At 42.8% G+C, this 16,383-nt stretch overlaps 1 protein-coding gene across 1 annotated transcript in view; it reads right to left on the bottom strand.

Moving 5' to 3' along the window:
* The window catches only part of tmod1 (tropomodulin 1), an 89,019-nt gene that overhangs the window by 14,405 nt on the left and 58,231 nt on the right, over window positions 1-16,383 (bottom strand). Inside the window, exons 4-7 of the mRNA XM_059970027.1 lie at window positions 15,718-15,837; window positions 13,741-13,830; window positions 11,540-11,670; window positions 5,726-5,833 (exon numbers count right to left, since the gene is read on the bottom strand). Coding sequence (XP_059826010.1) covers window positions 5,726-5,833; window positions 11,540-11,670; window positions 13,741-13,830; window positions 15,718-15,837 — 449 coding nt within the window. The remainder of the gene's footprint in view (window positions 1-5,725; window positions 5,834-11,539; window positions 11,671-13,740; window positions 13,831-15,717; window positions 15,838-16,383) is intronic.

Here is a 16,383-nt window from a genome sequence, read left to right as displayed (position 1 = left end):
AATCCTTACACAAAATGAGTTTGAATGGAATTTCAAAGATACTGAACTGAAGCCTGCATGCAGATATTGCAGATTCAAAGAAAAAGTAATACTGGAGAAAAGATGACTCCTGTGGGAGCGACATTTGGAACATTGAAATACAACAACCAACAAACCACATTGGGTTTGTATGTGGTAAATAAGAACAGAGGCCCAACATTGTGGGGTCATGAGTGGCTGAGACAACTACAACTTGGTTGGAAATCCGTCCACCATTTGCATTTCATATCCCCTGCAGTACAGTCAACTGAATGCGATTTAAGAAAGTTACTGGATGATGCCACAGCAGTGTTCAAGGATGGCATTGGAAAACTCAAGCATATCCAAGGATGAAATATTGTTAAAGAAAGATCATACATCAAGTTTTGCAAAGCCTGTCTGGTTCCTTATGCCATCGGTGATAAGGTAGCCAGTGAGCCAGATTGCATGGAAGTCCAAGGAATTCGACCCATGGTTGAGTGGAGCCCGTGGGCAAAGCCAGTGGTCCCAGTAGCCAAAGAGAATCTGATGTGATTTTAAGGTCACCATCATCCCAGTACTGAAAGTAAATCAATATCCTCTGCCCAGGGTAGTGGATATCTTTGCAAACCTTTCCGGAGGGAAATATTTCAGTGAAGTGGACCTGGCTGAGACCAGTTTACAGATGGAGATGGAAGAAGAGTCCAAAGTGTTTCTCAACATAAAAACTCACAAGGGGTCTATTGCTATAATAGGCTTATTTTTGGATTCGCATTTGCACCTGTGCTCTGGCAGAAAACTATGCATCAGGTACTGCAAGACATCCCAGGCACTCAATGTTACCTGGATGACAAGGAACATCTCGAAAATCTCAAAACAGTGTTAAATTATGGGCTCGGAGCGTAATGCCACAAGTGTGAATTCTTTCAACCAAGCATCACTTACTGTGGTCACACCATTGATGCACAAGAAGGTCCCAAGGCCTAAGGATGTGTCACCGTTGCTGTCTTCATTAGGATTTGTTAATTACCCTTGCAGTTCCTGCCAAACCTGACTACTGTGCTCAAACACTTGAACTCATTACTGCAGATCAGGAAAAATTGGCAATGGACAAAGCATTATGAGGTGCTTTACCTTTCCAAAAGGTAAAGGAAACGTTGACATCGGACACTGTACTCTCACATTATGATCCACATCGTCCAGTGAAGCTTGCCTGTGACACCTCATCCTATGGAATAGGTGGAGTCATGTCAGATGGTATGAGTGATGGAAGTGAGCACCCATAGTCTTTGCAACGCGTTCCCTTACTGCTACAGGGAAAACGTATGCACAGATTACAGGCCTTGAGTCAGGTTTGGAATGTAAAATGTTTTAACCACTACTTGTATAGGAGAGAGGTTATCACCATGACTGATCATCAACCACTAGTGTCAATTGGCAATCGACAGAAAGGTATTCCACCAACAGCAATAGCATGACTGCAAAGATGGGCTCCATGTTGTGGAGGACACAACTACAAGACTGAATTCAAGAGAACAAACAATCTTGGAAATGCTGATGAATTGTCCTGTTTACCCTTGCAAAAGGAAATAATGAAAAAAATCACAAAAAGCAGAACTCCTGGTGTACTTTCCCTAATGCCAATCAAAAATTTATCTGTGACAGCAGAGATGATCCAAAGAGTGTTGCAAAAAGACCCCCACACTGTCTCAGGTCTATTTGGCCACCCAAAGTGGCTGTAATGTGCAGCAGAAACTCCAGCTCCCCCATTTTTACCAGCACCAGATTGTACTTACTCCTGATGCAGTTTGCCTTATGTGAGGATTGAGAATTGTTGTATCATCCAAGCTGAGAGATAAAGTGTTGGAGGAGCTACATGTTGGTTTAGGCGTGGTTGAAGTGAAAGCTTTGGCTCAAAGCTTTGTTTGGTGGCCTGGGGTTGTTCAGCAGGTTAAGCGACTTGTGATGCAGTGATTGGGATGCCAACACATCCAGAAGATGCCAAGGACAGAGCTTCTCCATCTCTGGAATGGCCTGCATTGCCCTGGCAGAGGATTCCTGTGGGTTTTGTCAGACCAATCAGTGGCACAGATTTCTTGGTAGTAGTGGAAGCAGCTACACAGTGGCCGGAAGTGTTGCCAGTAGCCCCCACTGCAGCCTCGCACACTGCTGATATGTTGAGAAGCTTCTTCTCAGGGACTGGTGTTCCAGAACACTTCGTCAGGGACAATGGACCAGTTTGTGACAGAACAGTTTCAGTCATCTCTGAAAATGGATGAAATAAAACATATTACATCTGCACTGTACCACCCAGCTACAAATGGCTTGGCAGAAAGTTTTGTCCAGAGTATAAAGAACGCACTGTGAGCAGAACACACTACTCTGACACTGAAACAGAAGCTCCCCGATTTCCTCCTTGCACATCGCAATACAGCACACACCACAACTCATCAGCTATGCTGTTCCTGGGTTGTCCCTTGCACTCATGCTTGGATCTCCTCAAACCCAATCCCAGAAGTTGTATGTATGCAGGACAAGCACCTGAGACAAATTGAAGACTCCTCAAACAAGCAAGTTAGATGTTTCACTCCTGGACAAACAGTCCTGGTGAGGGACTACAGTGGAGATCAAAAGTGGGTACTTGGAAAGATTGAGGACAGATCTGCACCACTCTCCTACACGGTGGCAATTGCATCTGATATCATCCAGAGATGACATATCGATCAATTGAGAAGAATAGTTTTTTAAAGAAAGGGGGGTCACAGCTTTAGAACCACTTCCTGCAGTTCCAGAGTCAACTCCTATGATCATCACGAAGAGGTCTCAGAACCTGAGGTTGTTGCACAACCACAAGTCTCACTTGCCAAGCAGAGTGAGCCCCCTTGTCAGGAAAGATGCTCTCCCACAAGAGTAAAAATCCCCCACAGTGAACAAATGTTTAGACCTAAATGGGACGATTTAAAAACTATGCCATGGATATCTACAGTAATAGTTGTATTATATAGCGCACATCTTGGATAGGAAGGACAGGTGGTTTGAAAGAGGGGTTAAAGAAGCCATCTTCGTCAAACTGGAAAACCCATCCCCGAACAGACAGACAGACAGACAGACATACTTTATTAATCCCGAGGGAAATTGGGTTTCGTTACAGTCGCACCAACCAAGAATAGTGAAGAAATACAGCAATATAAAACCATAAATAATTAAATAATAATAAGTAAATTACGCCAAGTGGAAATAAGTCCAGGACCAGCCTAAGGGAGGAGTTGTAAAGTTTGATGGCCACAGGCAGGAATGACTTCCTATGACACTCAGTGTTGCATCTCGGTGGAATGAGTCTCTGGTTGAATGTACTCCTGTGCCTAACCAGTACATTATGGAGTGGATGGGAGACATTGTCCAAGATGGCATGCAACTTGGACAGAGGGGGTGGGGTACAATAGACAATAGACAATAGGTGCAGGAGTAGGCCATTCGGCCCTTCAAGCCAGCACCACCATTTACTGTGATCATGGCTGATCATACACAATCAGTACCCCGTTCCTGCCCTCTCCCCATATCCCTTGAACCCGCTATCTATAAGAGCTCTATCTAACTCTCTCTTGAATGCATCTAGAGACTTGGCCTCCACTGCCTTCTGGGGCAGAGCATTCCACATATCCACCACTCTCTGGGTGAAAAAGTTTTTAAGCATCTCAGTTCTAAAAGGCCTACCCCTTATTCTTAAACTGTGGCCTCTAGTTCTGGAACATGCTTCCTGCCTTCAGCGTGTCCAATCCCTTAATAATCTTATATGTCTCAATCAGATCCCCTCTCATCCTTCTAAATTCCAGTGTATACAAGCCCAGTCGCTCCAATCTTTCAACATATGACAGTCCCGCCATTCCGGGAATTAACCTTGTGAACCTACACTGCACTCCCTCAATAGCAAGAATGTCCTTCCTCAAATTTGGAGACCAAAACTGCACACAATACTCCAGGTGGGGTCTCACCAGGGCCCTGTACAGCTGCAGAAGGATCCCTTTACTCCTATACTCAATTCCTCTTGTTATAAAGGCCAGCATGCCATTAGCTTTCTTCACTGCCTGCTGTACCTGCATGCTTGCTTTCATTGACTGATGTACAAGAACACCTAGATCTCGTTGTACTTCCCCTTTTCCTAACTTGACTCCATTTAGATAGTAATCTGCCTTCCTGTTCTTGCCACCAAAGTGGATAACCTCACATTTATCCACATTAAACTGCATCTGCCATACATTTGCCCACTCACCCATCCTGTCCAAGTCACCCTGCATTCTCATAACATCTTCCTGACATTTCACACTGCCACCCAGCTTTGTGTCATCAGCAACTTTGCTAATGTTAACTTTAATCCCTTCATCTAAATCATTAATGTATATTGTAAACAGCTGCAGTCCCAGCACCGAACCTTGCGGTACCCCACTGGTCACAGCTTGCCACTCCAAAAGGGACCCGTTAATCGCTACTCTTTGTTTCCTGTCAGCCAGCCAATTTTCAATCCATGTCAGTATTCTGCCCCCAATACTATGTGCCCTAATTTTGCCCACTAATCTCCTATGTGGGACTTTATCAAAAGCTTTCTGGAAGTCCAGGTACACTACATCCACTGGCTCTCCCTTGTCCATTTTCATAGTTATATCCTCAAAAAACTCCAGAAGATTAGTCAAGCATGATTTTCCCTTCATAAATCCATGCTGACTCGGACTGTTCCTTCTACCGCTATCGAAATGTGTCATAATTTCATCTTTTATAATTGATTCCAGCATCTTTCCCACCAATGACGTCAGGCTAACCGGTCTATAATTCCCTGTTTCCCCCTCCCTCCTTTCTTGAAAAGTGGGACAACATTAGCCACCCTCCAGTCAGCAGGAACTGTTCCTGAATCTATAGAACATTGGAAAATGATTACCAATGTGTCCACGATTTCTAGAGCCACCTCTTTAAGTACCCTGGGATGCAGACCATCAGGTCCCGGGGACTTAACAGCCTTCAGACTCAACAGTCTATCCAACACCGTTTCTTGCCTAATATAAGTTTCCTTCAGTTCATCCTCTACCCTAGTTCCTTTGACCACTATTACATCTGGGAGATTGTTTGTGTCTTCCCTAGTGAAGACAAATCCAAAGTACCTGTTCAACTCATCTGCCATTTCCTTGTTCCCCATAATAAATTCACCCATTTCTGTCTTCAATGGTCCAATTTTGGTACGACACCACCTATCAGCTACTTACAAGTCAGTCCTACCCCAGCATCTCCACAACAGTTCACACTTCCATACCTGCAAAGGTAAGACTAATGACCCTCTCATTACCTCTACAACTCTTAACGACCCTCGATTGCTATACCTTTAAACAACTCACAGAGTTTATAAGCTGGAAAACTACCCACCATGGATAAGAACTGAAGAAGCCTCTCAGTTGAGTGGAGAAATGGCTTCTAGACAACACAGCAAGTTAATTTGCCTTGATTTATTATTGCTTGATATCCTCCTAGTAAAGTTATTTTACCTTATATTGTCTGTTTTAATGTATTTACAATTTCACATTCTGCAAGTTTTTAACAGTTTTTTTCTATTTTGTCATTTCATCATAAGCATCACTCATCACTCAAGCAATTTCATGTTGAATCTTAGTGTTTTAGTATTATGAAAAATGAATATTTACTAAGCATGAACAGTCATTAACCTTTAATTATTAATCATACTTACAATTGCAACGGGATCATTACTTCGGGTTCCTACAATGCTGAACTTCTTTACGTGTGTGTTATCCTTCAAAGCTTCAGCATAGGCTTTCAGCGTGGCAAGGGGAATGTTCTAGGAATAAAATTAGCTCAGCATAATGACAAGTATGATCAAAATATCAAATCTGATCATTTTTGCACCTTATCTGATCCATTCTGTTGTTTCAAAACATTTACCACCTATTTGCCAGGATTCTGTATTCATCAAAAAATACACACCTTGAGGGTTTTTCAGCTGAGCAATTTGATGCTCCTTGGCATCTCAACTTGTATTCAGTGTATATCTTTCTAGTTTCCATGTACCTGTCTACTACCCCCTCCTCTCCTTCAGCAACTACTCCACCACATACACAAAGAGGTAGTGTAACTACCACCTAAGCTACCATCCAGACCATGCACTCTTCTCACTGTTCCCATCAGGAAAGAAGTACAAAAGCTTCAAGTCCCACACTGCCAGGTGCAGGAATAGCTGTTGCCCCTCATCCATCAGGCACTTGAACCTGAGGGGATAACTTCACTTGCCCCATCACTGAGCTGTTCCCACAACCTATGGACTCACTTTCAAGGACTCATTCCATGTGCTCAATATTATTTATTTATTTTTTATTATTATTTCTTTTTTTCTTTGGTATTTGCCGTAAAGTAGAACTTCTTTAGCTAATGAACGTTATTACAGATGTGGAATCTTCTTAAACTTGTCTAAATCTATCTGTGACAGTGAACATGAAACACTATTCCTTTAAAATCCTTCTTGACCTGTCTGTAGCCTCTGACATTTACTTCCTCCTCCAATGTCTCTGCTCCATTCCCTGTCTGAGTGCCACTGTCCTTGCCTAACTTCAAATTTACTAATCCACCAGCAACTAAAACAGTGACCTCATTGTCTTCATGCAGTTAGTTCTGGAATACTCCAATCACCCTTTGATGACTCTCTTATAACTTTTATGCTGCTCAAGTGAATTGAAAAGTTGAAGGAAGACTCCACACATACTCTTACAGAGCTCAGCTCGACCTTTCTTGGCTTTTTCACTAGCTCTGTACTTTCAGTCAGCCTCTCCAACATACAGGCTTACATGAAACAGAATTCCTCCAGTTAAATACACTGCCTTCCCTTGCTACCACAAACACTCACCCGTCTCGCTGTTACCAGGTATGAAACTTTCTCACACTGTTAGACCTCATGCTCACCTTTCTATCGCATATCCTCCCAACAGCAAAGAATTCGAAATTCCGCCTTTGTAACATTACACCCACTGCCTCAACGACTATCATGCAGTCATACCTACATCCACTGCGATGAAGTGCTTTGAGAGGTTGGTCATGAAACATATCAATTCTCGCCTGAGAAGCGATTTGGAACTGTCTAACTGCATAGCAGGTCCACATGTAGATGCCATTTCACTGGCTCGTCATTTATCCTTGGAACTTCTGGACAGCAAAGATGCCTACATCGGGATGCTCTTTTTTGACTGCAACTAGGCATTCAATACTATCACCCCCTCAAAACAAAACCAAAAGCTTCAAGACCTTGGCCTCAATACTTTCTTGTGTAATTGGATTCTCGATTTCCTTACTTGCAGACCCCAGTCAGTTTGGTTTGGCAACATCTCCTCCACGATCTCTATCAGCACAGATGCACCACAAGGCTGAGTGCTTAGCCCCCCTGCTGTACTTGATTTAAAACTGTGAGGACAAGAACAGCTCCAATGCCAAGTTTAAGTTTGCTGACAACACCACTACCTTTGGCCAAATCAAAGGGAGATTGAAATCTGGCTACACACACAAAATGCTGGTGGAGCGCAGCAGGCCAGGCAGCATCTATAGGAAGAAGCACAGTCAGATTAGTGCAATTCTGAAGATAGCACAGCAGCACCTCTACTTCCTTAGAAGTTTGCGAGGATTTGATATGTTATCTAAAACTTTGATAAACCTCTATAGATGTGTGATGAAAGTATATTGACTGGCTGCATCACAGCCTGGTATGGAAACACCAATGCCCTTAAACAGAAAATCCTACAAAATGTAGTGGATACAGGACAGTCCTTCACGGGTAAAGCCCTCCCCACAATTGAGCACATCTACATGGCATGCTGTAGCAGGAAGGCAACATCCATCACCAAGGCCCCCCAGCAGCCAGACATGCTGTCTTCCTGCTACTGCCAACAGGAAGAAGGTCCAGGAACCTCAGGGCCCACACCACTAGGTTTAGGAACAGTTATTACCCCTCGCCCACCAGGCTCTTGAACCAGAAGGGATGACTTCACTCGACCCCATCACTGAACAGTTCCCACAACCTATGGACTCACTTTCAGGAACTCTTCATCTCATGTTCTCGATATTTATTATTCATTTATTTATTAGTATTGTATCTTTTTTTCTTTTGTATTTGCAGAGTTTGTTGTTTTTTGCACATTGTTTGTTTGTCTATCCTGTTGGGTGTGGGTCTTTCATTGATTCTACTATGTTCCTTGGATTTATTGAGTAAGCTCACAACAAAATGAATCTCAGGGTTGTATATGGAGACGTATATATACCTTGATAATAAATTGGCTCATTCCTTACCTTCGGTCTGAGATCAAGGAACAAGTCAATTTATGGTAATTGCTGGAGTGGACTTGGAGCCAATTTGAAGTGGTAGATCGGAGTTAAGACAGTGAGACCCGTGCCCGAGAGCGAGGAACAAGATGAGGTTTGGTTGATTAAGCATCAGGCCAGATTGAAAAGGTCAGGGTGTTGAGGCCAAAGGCAAGGGATGGGTTGGTGTTCAGCTCACTGCTCAGTGAATTTTACTCGTTTCTGCGCTGAACTGAGGTTGTGGCCTGCAACTACCACTAATAACTTAGAAAATCCGATCACCTATCTGTACGTCTACTCCCAGCACATAGGCTGAGACTAAAGACTACAGCGCCAGTAATGAGGGCTAAGAAGGTATATTCAAGAAAGGCAGAGGGGGTTTACAGGATTGCCTTGAGTCCGTGCATTCGAACTGGTTGCATCGCCGTCTGGTGTGGAGGGGCCGCTGCACAGGACTGGAAAGAGCTGCAGAATGTTGTAAACCCAGCCAGCTCCATCATGGCCACTAGCCTCCCCAGCATCCACGATATCTTCAAAAGGCAATGCCTCAGAAAAGCGGCATCCATCATTAAGGACCCCCATCACCCAGGACCATGCCCACTTCTCATTGCCACTATCAAGGGGGAGGTACAGGAGCCTGAAGACACACTCTCAACATTTCAGTAACAGCTTCTTCCCCTCTGCCATTTAGATTTCTGAATGGACAATGAATCCATGAATACTTTCTCAGTATTTTCCCCTCTTTTTTTACACCAATGACTGTAAATTATAGTTTTCATAACTATGTATTGCAATGTCCTGCCTACACAAAACTACACATTTCACGACATATGCCAGTGATATTAAACCTGATTCTGATTCTGAAATCCAGCCGAAAGGAATATAAAAGATTTTCTCCCTATTAATCACGTATCTCAGTAATAGATCCTTCAGCCACCAAATCTGTTCTATTAAGCACCCCTTACAATAATCATAGAGTAACTCCATTTTATTTTCCATATGTTCCCAACAATTCTCCTCAGAGTCTGTGCCACTGAAGTACAGTCACCTACGTACCATGGACAATTGGCCGTGGCCAAGTAATCTACCAGCCTGCAATCTTTGGCATGTGGAAGGAAACTAGAGCACCCTGTGGAAACCCATGCAGTGGCAGGAAACAAACACCATGGTGATGCCACTCTCAGGTTAGAAGAGCAACATCTCATATTCCGTCTGGGTAGCCTCTAACCTGACGGAATGAGGTTAGATGTCTCAAACTTCCAGTAATTTTCCCCTCTCCCCCTTCTCTCTTTTTCCATTCCCCATTCTGCCTGTTTCTCTTCTCCTCATCTACCTATCAGCTTCCTCTGGTGCCCCTCCTAACTCCCCGTTCTTCCATGGTCCAGTCTCCTCTCCTACCAGACTCCTTCTTCTTCAGCACTTTACCTTTTCTACCTATCACCTCCCAGCTTCTCACTTCACCCCTCCCCGACCTTCCCCCTCACCTGGCTTCACCCAGCTTGTTCTCCTTCCCCTTCCCCACCTTCGTAGTCTGCCTCCTTCCCTGATGAAGGGCCTTGGCTCAAAACGTCAAACTTAGCATTCTGCAGGTGCTACAGACTTGCTCTTCAAGATGACTACATCTCAGTGGTTATTCAAAGTGTGCTTTTACAAAATAACTCCCAAAAGTAAGTGGGCTAACATGGCAATTGTTAGGGATTATTCTGGAATTATTATAATTATGTTTTAACTAAAATGAAAAGCAGTCTTCAGGCAATTAACCCTGTTCACAATTTAACTTAAAATCCAACCCTCTTGAATAACCTTTAGTCGGAGAGTTAGAATTGGCTCAAATAACTCAGTTTGTTTCAAGTTCAAGTTTAAATTATCATTCAGCCATGCATGAATACAGCCAAGTGAAACAGCGTTACTCCCAGCCAAGAATGATCAGACCTTAGCTTGTGTCCCAGCAGCATTGGCCTAGGGGTGGGGGTGGGGGGTCACTCCTCTTGATTAATAGGCTCACTGAGCAGCCACTGTGACAGTCCTGATGGCTCTTTATTTTGGAGCCCTTGTAATGCTAAGGAGAGAGTAGGTTCTAAACATTAAACAGCCAGCAAAACCGCTCCGCTCCACCTCTGTAGGCTCACATCGTGCTCTCTACCCTTGCCTCTGGCACTGCCCTATCAGCTCCTGGTAACTGGCTCTCTTGCATTCAAGCGCCTCCTCAATCCATTCTTCCCAAGGAACTGTCGGTTCCACCACGTCCACCTGCTTCGAGGTTCCTGACAGAAAGACCATGTCAGGCCTTAGAGATGATGGTGGGACGAAGTCAGGGAATTTTAATTGCTTGAACATAAGTGTTTCAAATACATGAAATAAAAAAATTCTCTTAATGTCTCCCGTATCAGATTTCTTTTTTCTCAATGATATTGAAGATAGTAACCCAGACTGAAACATAAATCACAGCACCAGAACACTATGCTTGTGCCAATCATAATTCCAACCCAAACTAGTCTCATCTACCTGTACAATGTCTCTGCCTGCTCTGCATACCTGCTTCCACTACTTTTCTTGGAGGTGAATTTCAGACACCAACGATTCTCGTGTAAAACAAATCCTTTAAACATTCTCCTCTCACCTTAAAGCTACATCACTTTTCTATGACTTTTCTATCCTGAGGAAAAGACTCTGCGAATCCTATCTACGCCCTTCATAATTGTATATACTTCTATCAAGTCTCCCCTCAGCCTCCATTTCTCCAGAGAAAACAATCCAAGTTTACCCAGCCTCTCCTTAGAGGTAAGAACCTCTGATATAGGTAACGTTCAGGTGAGCCTCTGATACAGGTAACATCGAGGTGAACCTTTGTAACAGGCAACGTCCAGGTGAACTTCTGGTACAGGTAACGTCCAGGTGACCTCTATTACACCCTTTCCAAAGCCTCCCCATTCTTTCTGCAAGATGATAACCAGGACTTCCGACATGGCCCAATCAAAACTGATCACCTGGAGCATGTCAGTATTCAGAAGGTGGGGGTGTTAGTTGCCTTGGAGCACACAAGTGTGGCCAGATACCCAGAGACAGAGGAAAACTATCCCAGAATATTATGGAGGATATACCTAGGGCTTGGACAGAGATTTTTGCATCTTCATTGGCTACAGCCAAGGTACCAGAAGACTAGAGGATAGCAAATGGACAAGGACAATAAACCATCTGCAGTCACCTTTATATTATTGAGGTTAACCTCCTCAAGCTCAGGGTTATTTCTCATAACTTGCTTCAGTGTTTCTTCAACATCTGTAGAGTTTGGCAGTTCATCAGGGACTGGCTTATACTGAGTGGGTTGTATGACACCTGCACAAAAGAGACAAAGTTAGACTTGATGTGAATCATTTGGCAATACTATTCTCAAAATGGAAGTAAAGGTACTCTCTATGGCACAAAACCGAACCTTTGTCTTAATGGGAAATGTCAACTAGAATTGACTAGTTCACTTAAATACCTAATACAATTCTGAAAACAAAACCTGAGGTATTGCTTAGGTGACAATCGTTCATAAACTATTCAAATTTTCCCTTCCAGTTGTGGGCAGTTCCCTTTCAAAACCAGCTGTGAAAGGGATTTAGAAATGGTTTCCTCCTGCAATCCCAAAGTTATGTGGTTTAAGTAATGGCTAACCCCAATCCATGTATTGAATTTGTAACATGTCAATAATTAACAGACAAAAAGAGTTAAAAGCCTAGTACCAGCATTGCACTGAAAAAATAGTAGGTCACATTTATTATATACATTTAAATTTATACCAGGCTACAGCCCAGTCCGTCACAGATAAAGCCCTCCCCACCATTGAGCACATTTCCAAGGAGTGCTCTGTCAGGAAAGCACCATCCATCATCAAGGACACCCACCATCCAGGCCATGCTCCCTCTCTCGCAGCTGCCATCAGGAAAGAGGTACAACAGCCTCAAGTCCCACACCACCAGGTTCAAAAACAGTTACTAACCCTCAACCATCAGGCTCTTGAACCAGAGCAGATAATTTCACTCAGCCCAACAATGAACTGCGCCAAAAGCTATGGATTCTACAACTCATGTTCTCGATACTTATTACTTATTTATATGTCTATTTATTTATTTTTTATTAAACAATATTTTTATTAAATTTTACATATATTTCACATATACAAATAAACAATATTTATTTATTTATCTGTCTAGCTATCTATTTATTATTCTCTTCACGTTTGCAAGTTGGTTGTTTGTCCATCTCTGTCATGTGCGATTTCTCACTGTTTTTTTAAGAAGTTTGATTTATTTAGCGATACAGCATGGAACGGGCCCTTCTGGCCCTCCAAGCTGTGCAGCCCAGCAGCCCACCAATTTAACCCTAGCCTGACCACTGGACAATTTACAATAACCAATTAATCTACTAACCGGTATACCTTTGTCCTGTGGGAGGAAGCTGGAGCACCCGGAGAAAGCACGCACAGACAGAAAGCGCCGTACAAAGTTGCTGACAGAGGATGCCGTGCTTCTTTCTATTTACTGAGAATGCCTGCAAATTTACTGTTCATCAGTCACTGAAGGTGAATGAGCAAGTGCAGCAGGCAGTGAGGAAGGCTAATGAAATGTTGGCCTTTATTACAAAGGGAATTGAGTACAAGAGCAAGGAAATCCTCTTGCATTTGTACAGAGCCCTGGTGAGACCACACCTGGAGTATTGTGTACAGTTTTGGTCTCCAGGGTTAAGGAAGGACATCCTGGCTGTAGAGGAAGTGCAGCGTAGATTAACAAGGTTAATTCCTGGGATGTCTGGACTGTCTTACGCAGAGAGGTTAGAGGGCTTGTACACGCTGGAATTAAGGAGATTGAGAGGGGATCTGATTGAAACATATAAGATTATTAAGGGATTGGACAAGATAGAGGCAGGAAATATGTTCCAGATGCTGGGAGAGTCCAGTACCAGAGGGCATGGTTTGAGAATAAGGGGCAGGTCATTTAGGACAGATTTAAGGAAAAACCTTCTCCCAGAGAGTTGTGGGGGTCTGGAATGCACTGCCTCGGAAGGTAGTGGAGGCCAATTCTCTGGATGCTTTCAAGAAGGAGCTAGATAGGTATCTTATGGATAGGGGAATCAAGGGATATGGGGACAAGGTAGGAACCGGGTATTGATAGTAGTTGATCAGCCATGATCTCAAAATAGTGGTGCAGGCTCAAAGGGCTGAATGGTCTACTTCTGCACCTATTGTTTATTGTCTATAAAAAATGAATCTCAGGGTTGTATACATTGACATATATGTACTTTGACAATAAATTTACTTTGCATTTTGAATTTATTAGTTTTACCCCACACTCAACAAATAGAGACTGGCACAGATTAGTCCAGCCCTTACAATGGACATGTTAACATGTCAACGGTACTTACTGTTAAGGCCTTCTTTGTTCACTATGGTACTACTGGCAAGGGCTTCATAATATTGTTGGTTGCTCATCAGTGTGTGCATGCCAAGGATGGCTGAAAAAAAAGCACAATATTCATGGGACCCGAAGCTGCAGTATTCCAGTAGCAGACACTTGCATTTGACGCAGGCAATTTGGAACTTCACTGCCATTCAAAAAGCAACGTAGCCAGAGTGCTGAGCCTCGCATGCCATCGTCCCCAAATAATCTACCCAAAGTGCAGGTTGTTAGCCTCAACCCTTCCAGCCAGCTCACAAATACATATTTCAAGTGGTTAATTCTCAGCTGGCCAGGCCAGCCTTTAAACGTCATGTCACAGAGAAACAGCACAGAAAAAACCGTGCAGCCCACCGAATCTCTGCTGACCGCCAGCCACCTATTTACCACAGCGAAAGGTAGCAACAGCACATTTCCAGAGCACATGGCAGTCAGCGCAGAACATAGAACACCACAGCTTGCAGTAATCTCCTGCTACAGGCTCACATTCACACTAAAGTATACAGTCTCAATTGTGACAGCTACCATCGTTTCACATTAAACAGCAAATGTAAACAGTTTCTCTGGATGAAGGTGACCTTACGCTCCATGGAACACTGCGAATGAAATGAATGATGATATGGATTTGTGAAAAAAACAGAACAAACGCTGAAAAAATAAACAGTGAAGTGAAATGAAATTTCAGTGAAGTGTAATTAACTTTTATTGCTAATTAAGGTAACTGAAAAATGTGTGGATTTGGCCATGCAGAAAATCTTATTTAATTAATAGCAGAATAGCAAATAGCAATACAATTTTTTCCAAGTATGACAAGTACATAGAATCATAGTATACCACAGCATGGAAACTGGATCTTCGGCCCATCTAATCCACGTTGACCCAATCTTCTTCCTTGTCACATTTACTTGCACCCTTACCATATCCCTCCAAACCACTCCCATCCACATACTTATCCAAACTTCCTCTTAAGTGCTACAACTGAACTCACATCCACAACTTCCACTGGCAGCCCGTCCACATTCACACCACCCTCTGAGTGAAAAAGTTTCCCCTAAGATTCCCCTTAAACGTTTCACCTTTCACTCTTAAACCAGAACCTCTAGTTCTAGTCCCATCCGACCCCAGTGGAAAAACCCTATCTATACCCCTCATAATTTTGTAAATACCTATAAGATTTTCCCTCATTCTTCTGCATTCCTGGGAATGAGGTCTTCGAATCTATTCAACATTTTCCCATAACTCATCTCCCAGCAACACCCTTGTCTATTTTCTCTGTGCTCCTTCAAGCTTATTGAAAGATTAACTGGAACTACATATGGAAAAATTAAACAGAACTCAGCAGGGGAAGGGAATTCCTGTAGAATGACTGGGTCAACTGAAGTGCATTACCAGAGAAACTGAATGGCAAAGAGACCCTGTCAACACTGAAGGACAGGGTTCAAGAAAAGTAGAGGAATAGCTGTGGAAGTGGAATGGGCTCATGTGATTCATACTAGAGCTTCAATGGTGTACAGAAACCAACACAGTCTGATTGGGCATAAACCAGTCTTCATAGTGTAATTTCCATTTAATCTAACATGTGCACTTACAAATTCTCAACATAAACAATTTTTACACCTGGCCTCACAGGTGGAGGAACAAAATCATTTGGGAAGGCTATAAGAGGCTAATCTGGCACATTGAAATTGAGAACAACACAAAATAATCGCATGCAACTGAATTGCAATTGAAACTTTGGAGCAGTAACCGATTCTGCTGTTTGTGTTAAATACATGGCATAATTTCAGATACTGACTGAACTCTGCCACTAAGATTTCAACCCTTTATCTGAACAAAAACATAGGTCACTAGCTATACGTCCCATTTGGTACGGATGAATTGTTATCTCTACTGTAATGAGTAATGGTGTAAAATGAATTGTTGCTGTATTCTGACTTCCCCTTACCTGCAATATCACAAAGTTCAGCATCAGTAGCGTTGACCAAAGCCTCCTCCAGTTCCGGCTCCAGGGTAACACTATCTATTACAGTCTGGACAGGCTTCTCTTTGGGGATAAAAGGCTTCCCTGCAACAATAAATTCAAAACAGAGCAGGATATCAATTTAAGAAAAAAATAATCAAAGGCAACATCTGTTCCCTCCCCAACGTCGTCACGAGAGCTCCAGTAACGAAAAAATTCAATAGCAGAGGAGCAAACAATGGCCACTGAACCATGACACTATCAAAAATTAACACATCCATAAGCTGATAAAGAAAATAGTTCATTTCATAGACATTTTTAAAACTTTAATCATTCCTTTCTTGTGGAATATTGTGTGCTGAGTTGTCGTAGATTCAAACATGGAAGCAAATCTCACAAAAAGTGACAAAGTTTTTTCAGCAGTTCTCGCCTTTAAAGTTTTCTAAAGATAGAAGCTCCTCAACTTACTTGATTATATTGGATGTTTATTAAATCTAATCCTATGGTGCTAATCTCTTCCACTGCCTTGGCATGCTTGTAGGGTGATGTAACATTTTCCCACGTTTAATACCCTGTCCTTTGAACAATCACTAAGGCTAATTATTGTAAATAGGTTTATGAGTTCAGCTGCTGCTGAAGACGAATTTCAAA

The sequence above is a fragment of the Hypanus sabinus genome, chromosome 5, assembly GCF_030144855.1.
Source record: "Hypanus sabinus isolate sHypSab1 chromosome 5, sHypSab1.hap1, whole genome shotgun sequence".
Taxonomy (NCBI): Eukaryota; Metazoa; Chordata; class Chondrichthyes; order Myliobatiformes; family Dasyatidae; genus Hypanus; species Hypanus sabinus.
This window is presented reverse-complemented; position numbering and strand designations above follow the sequence as displayed.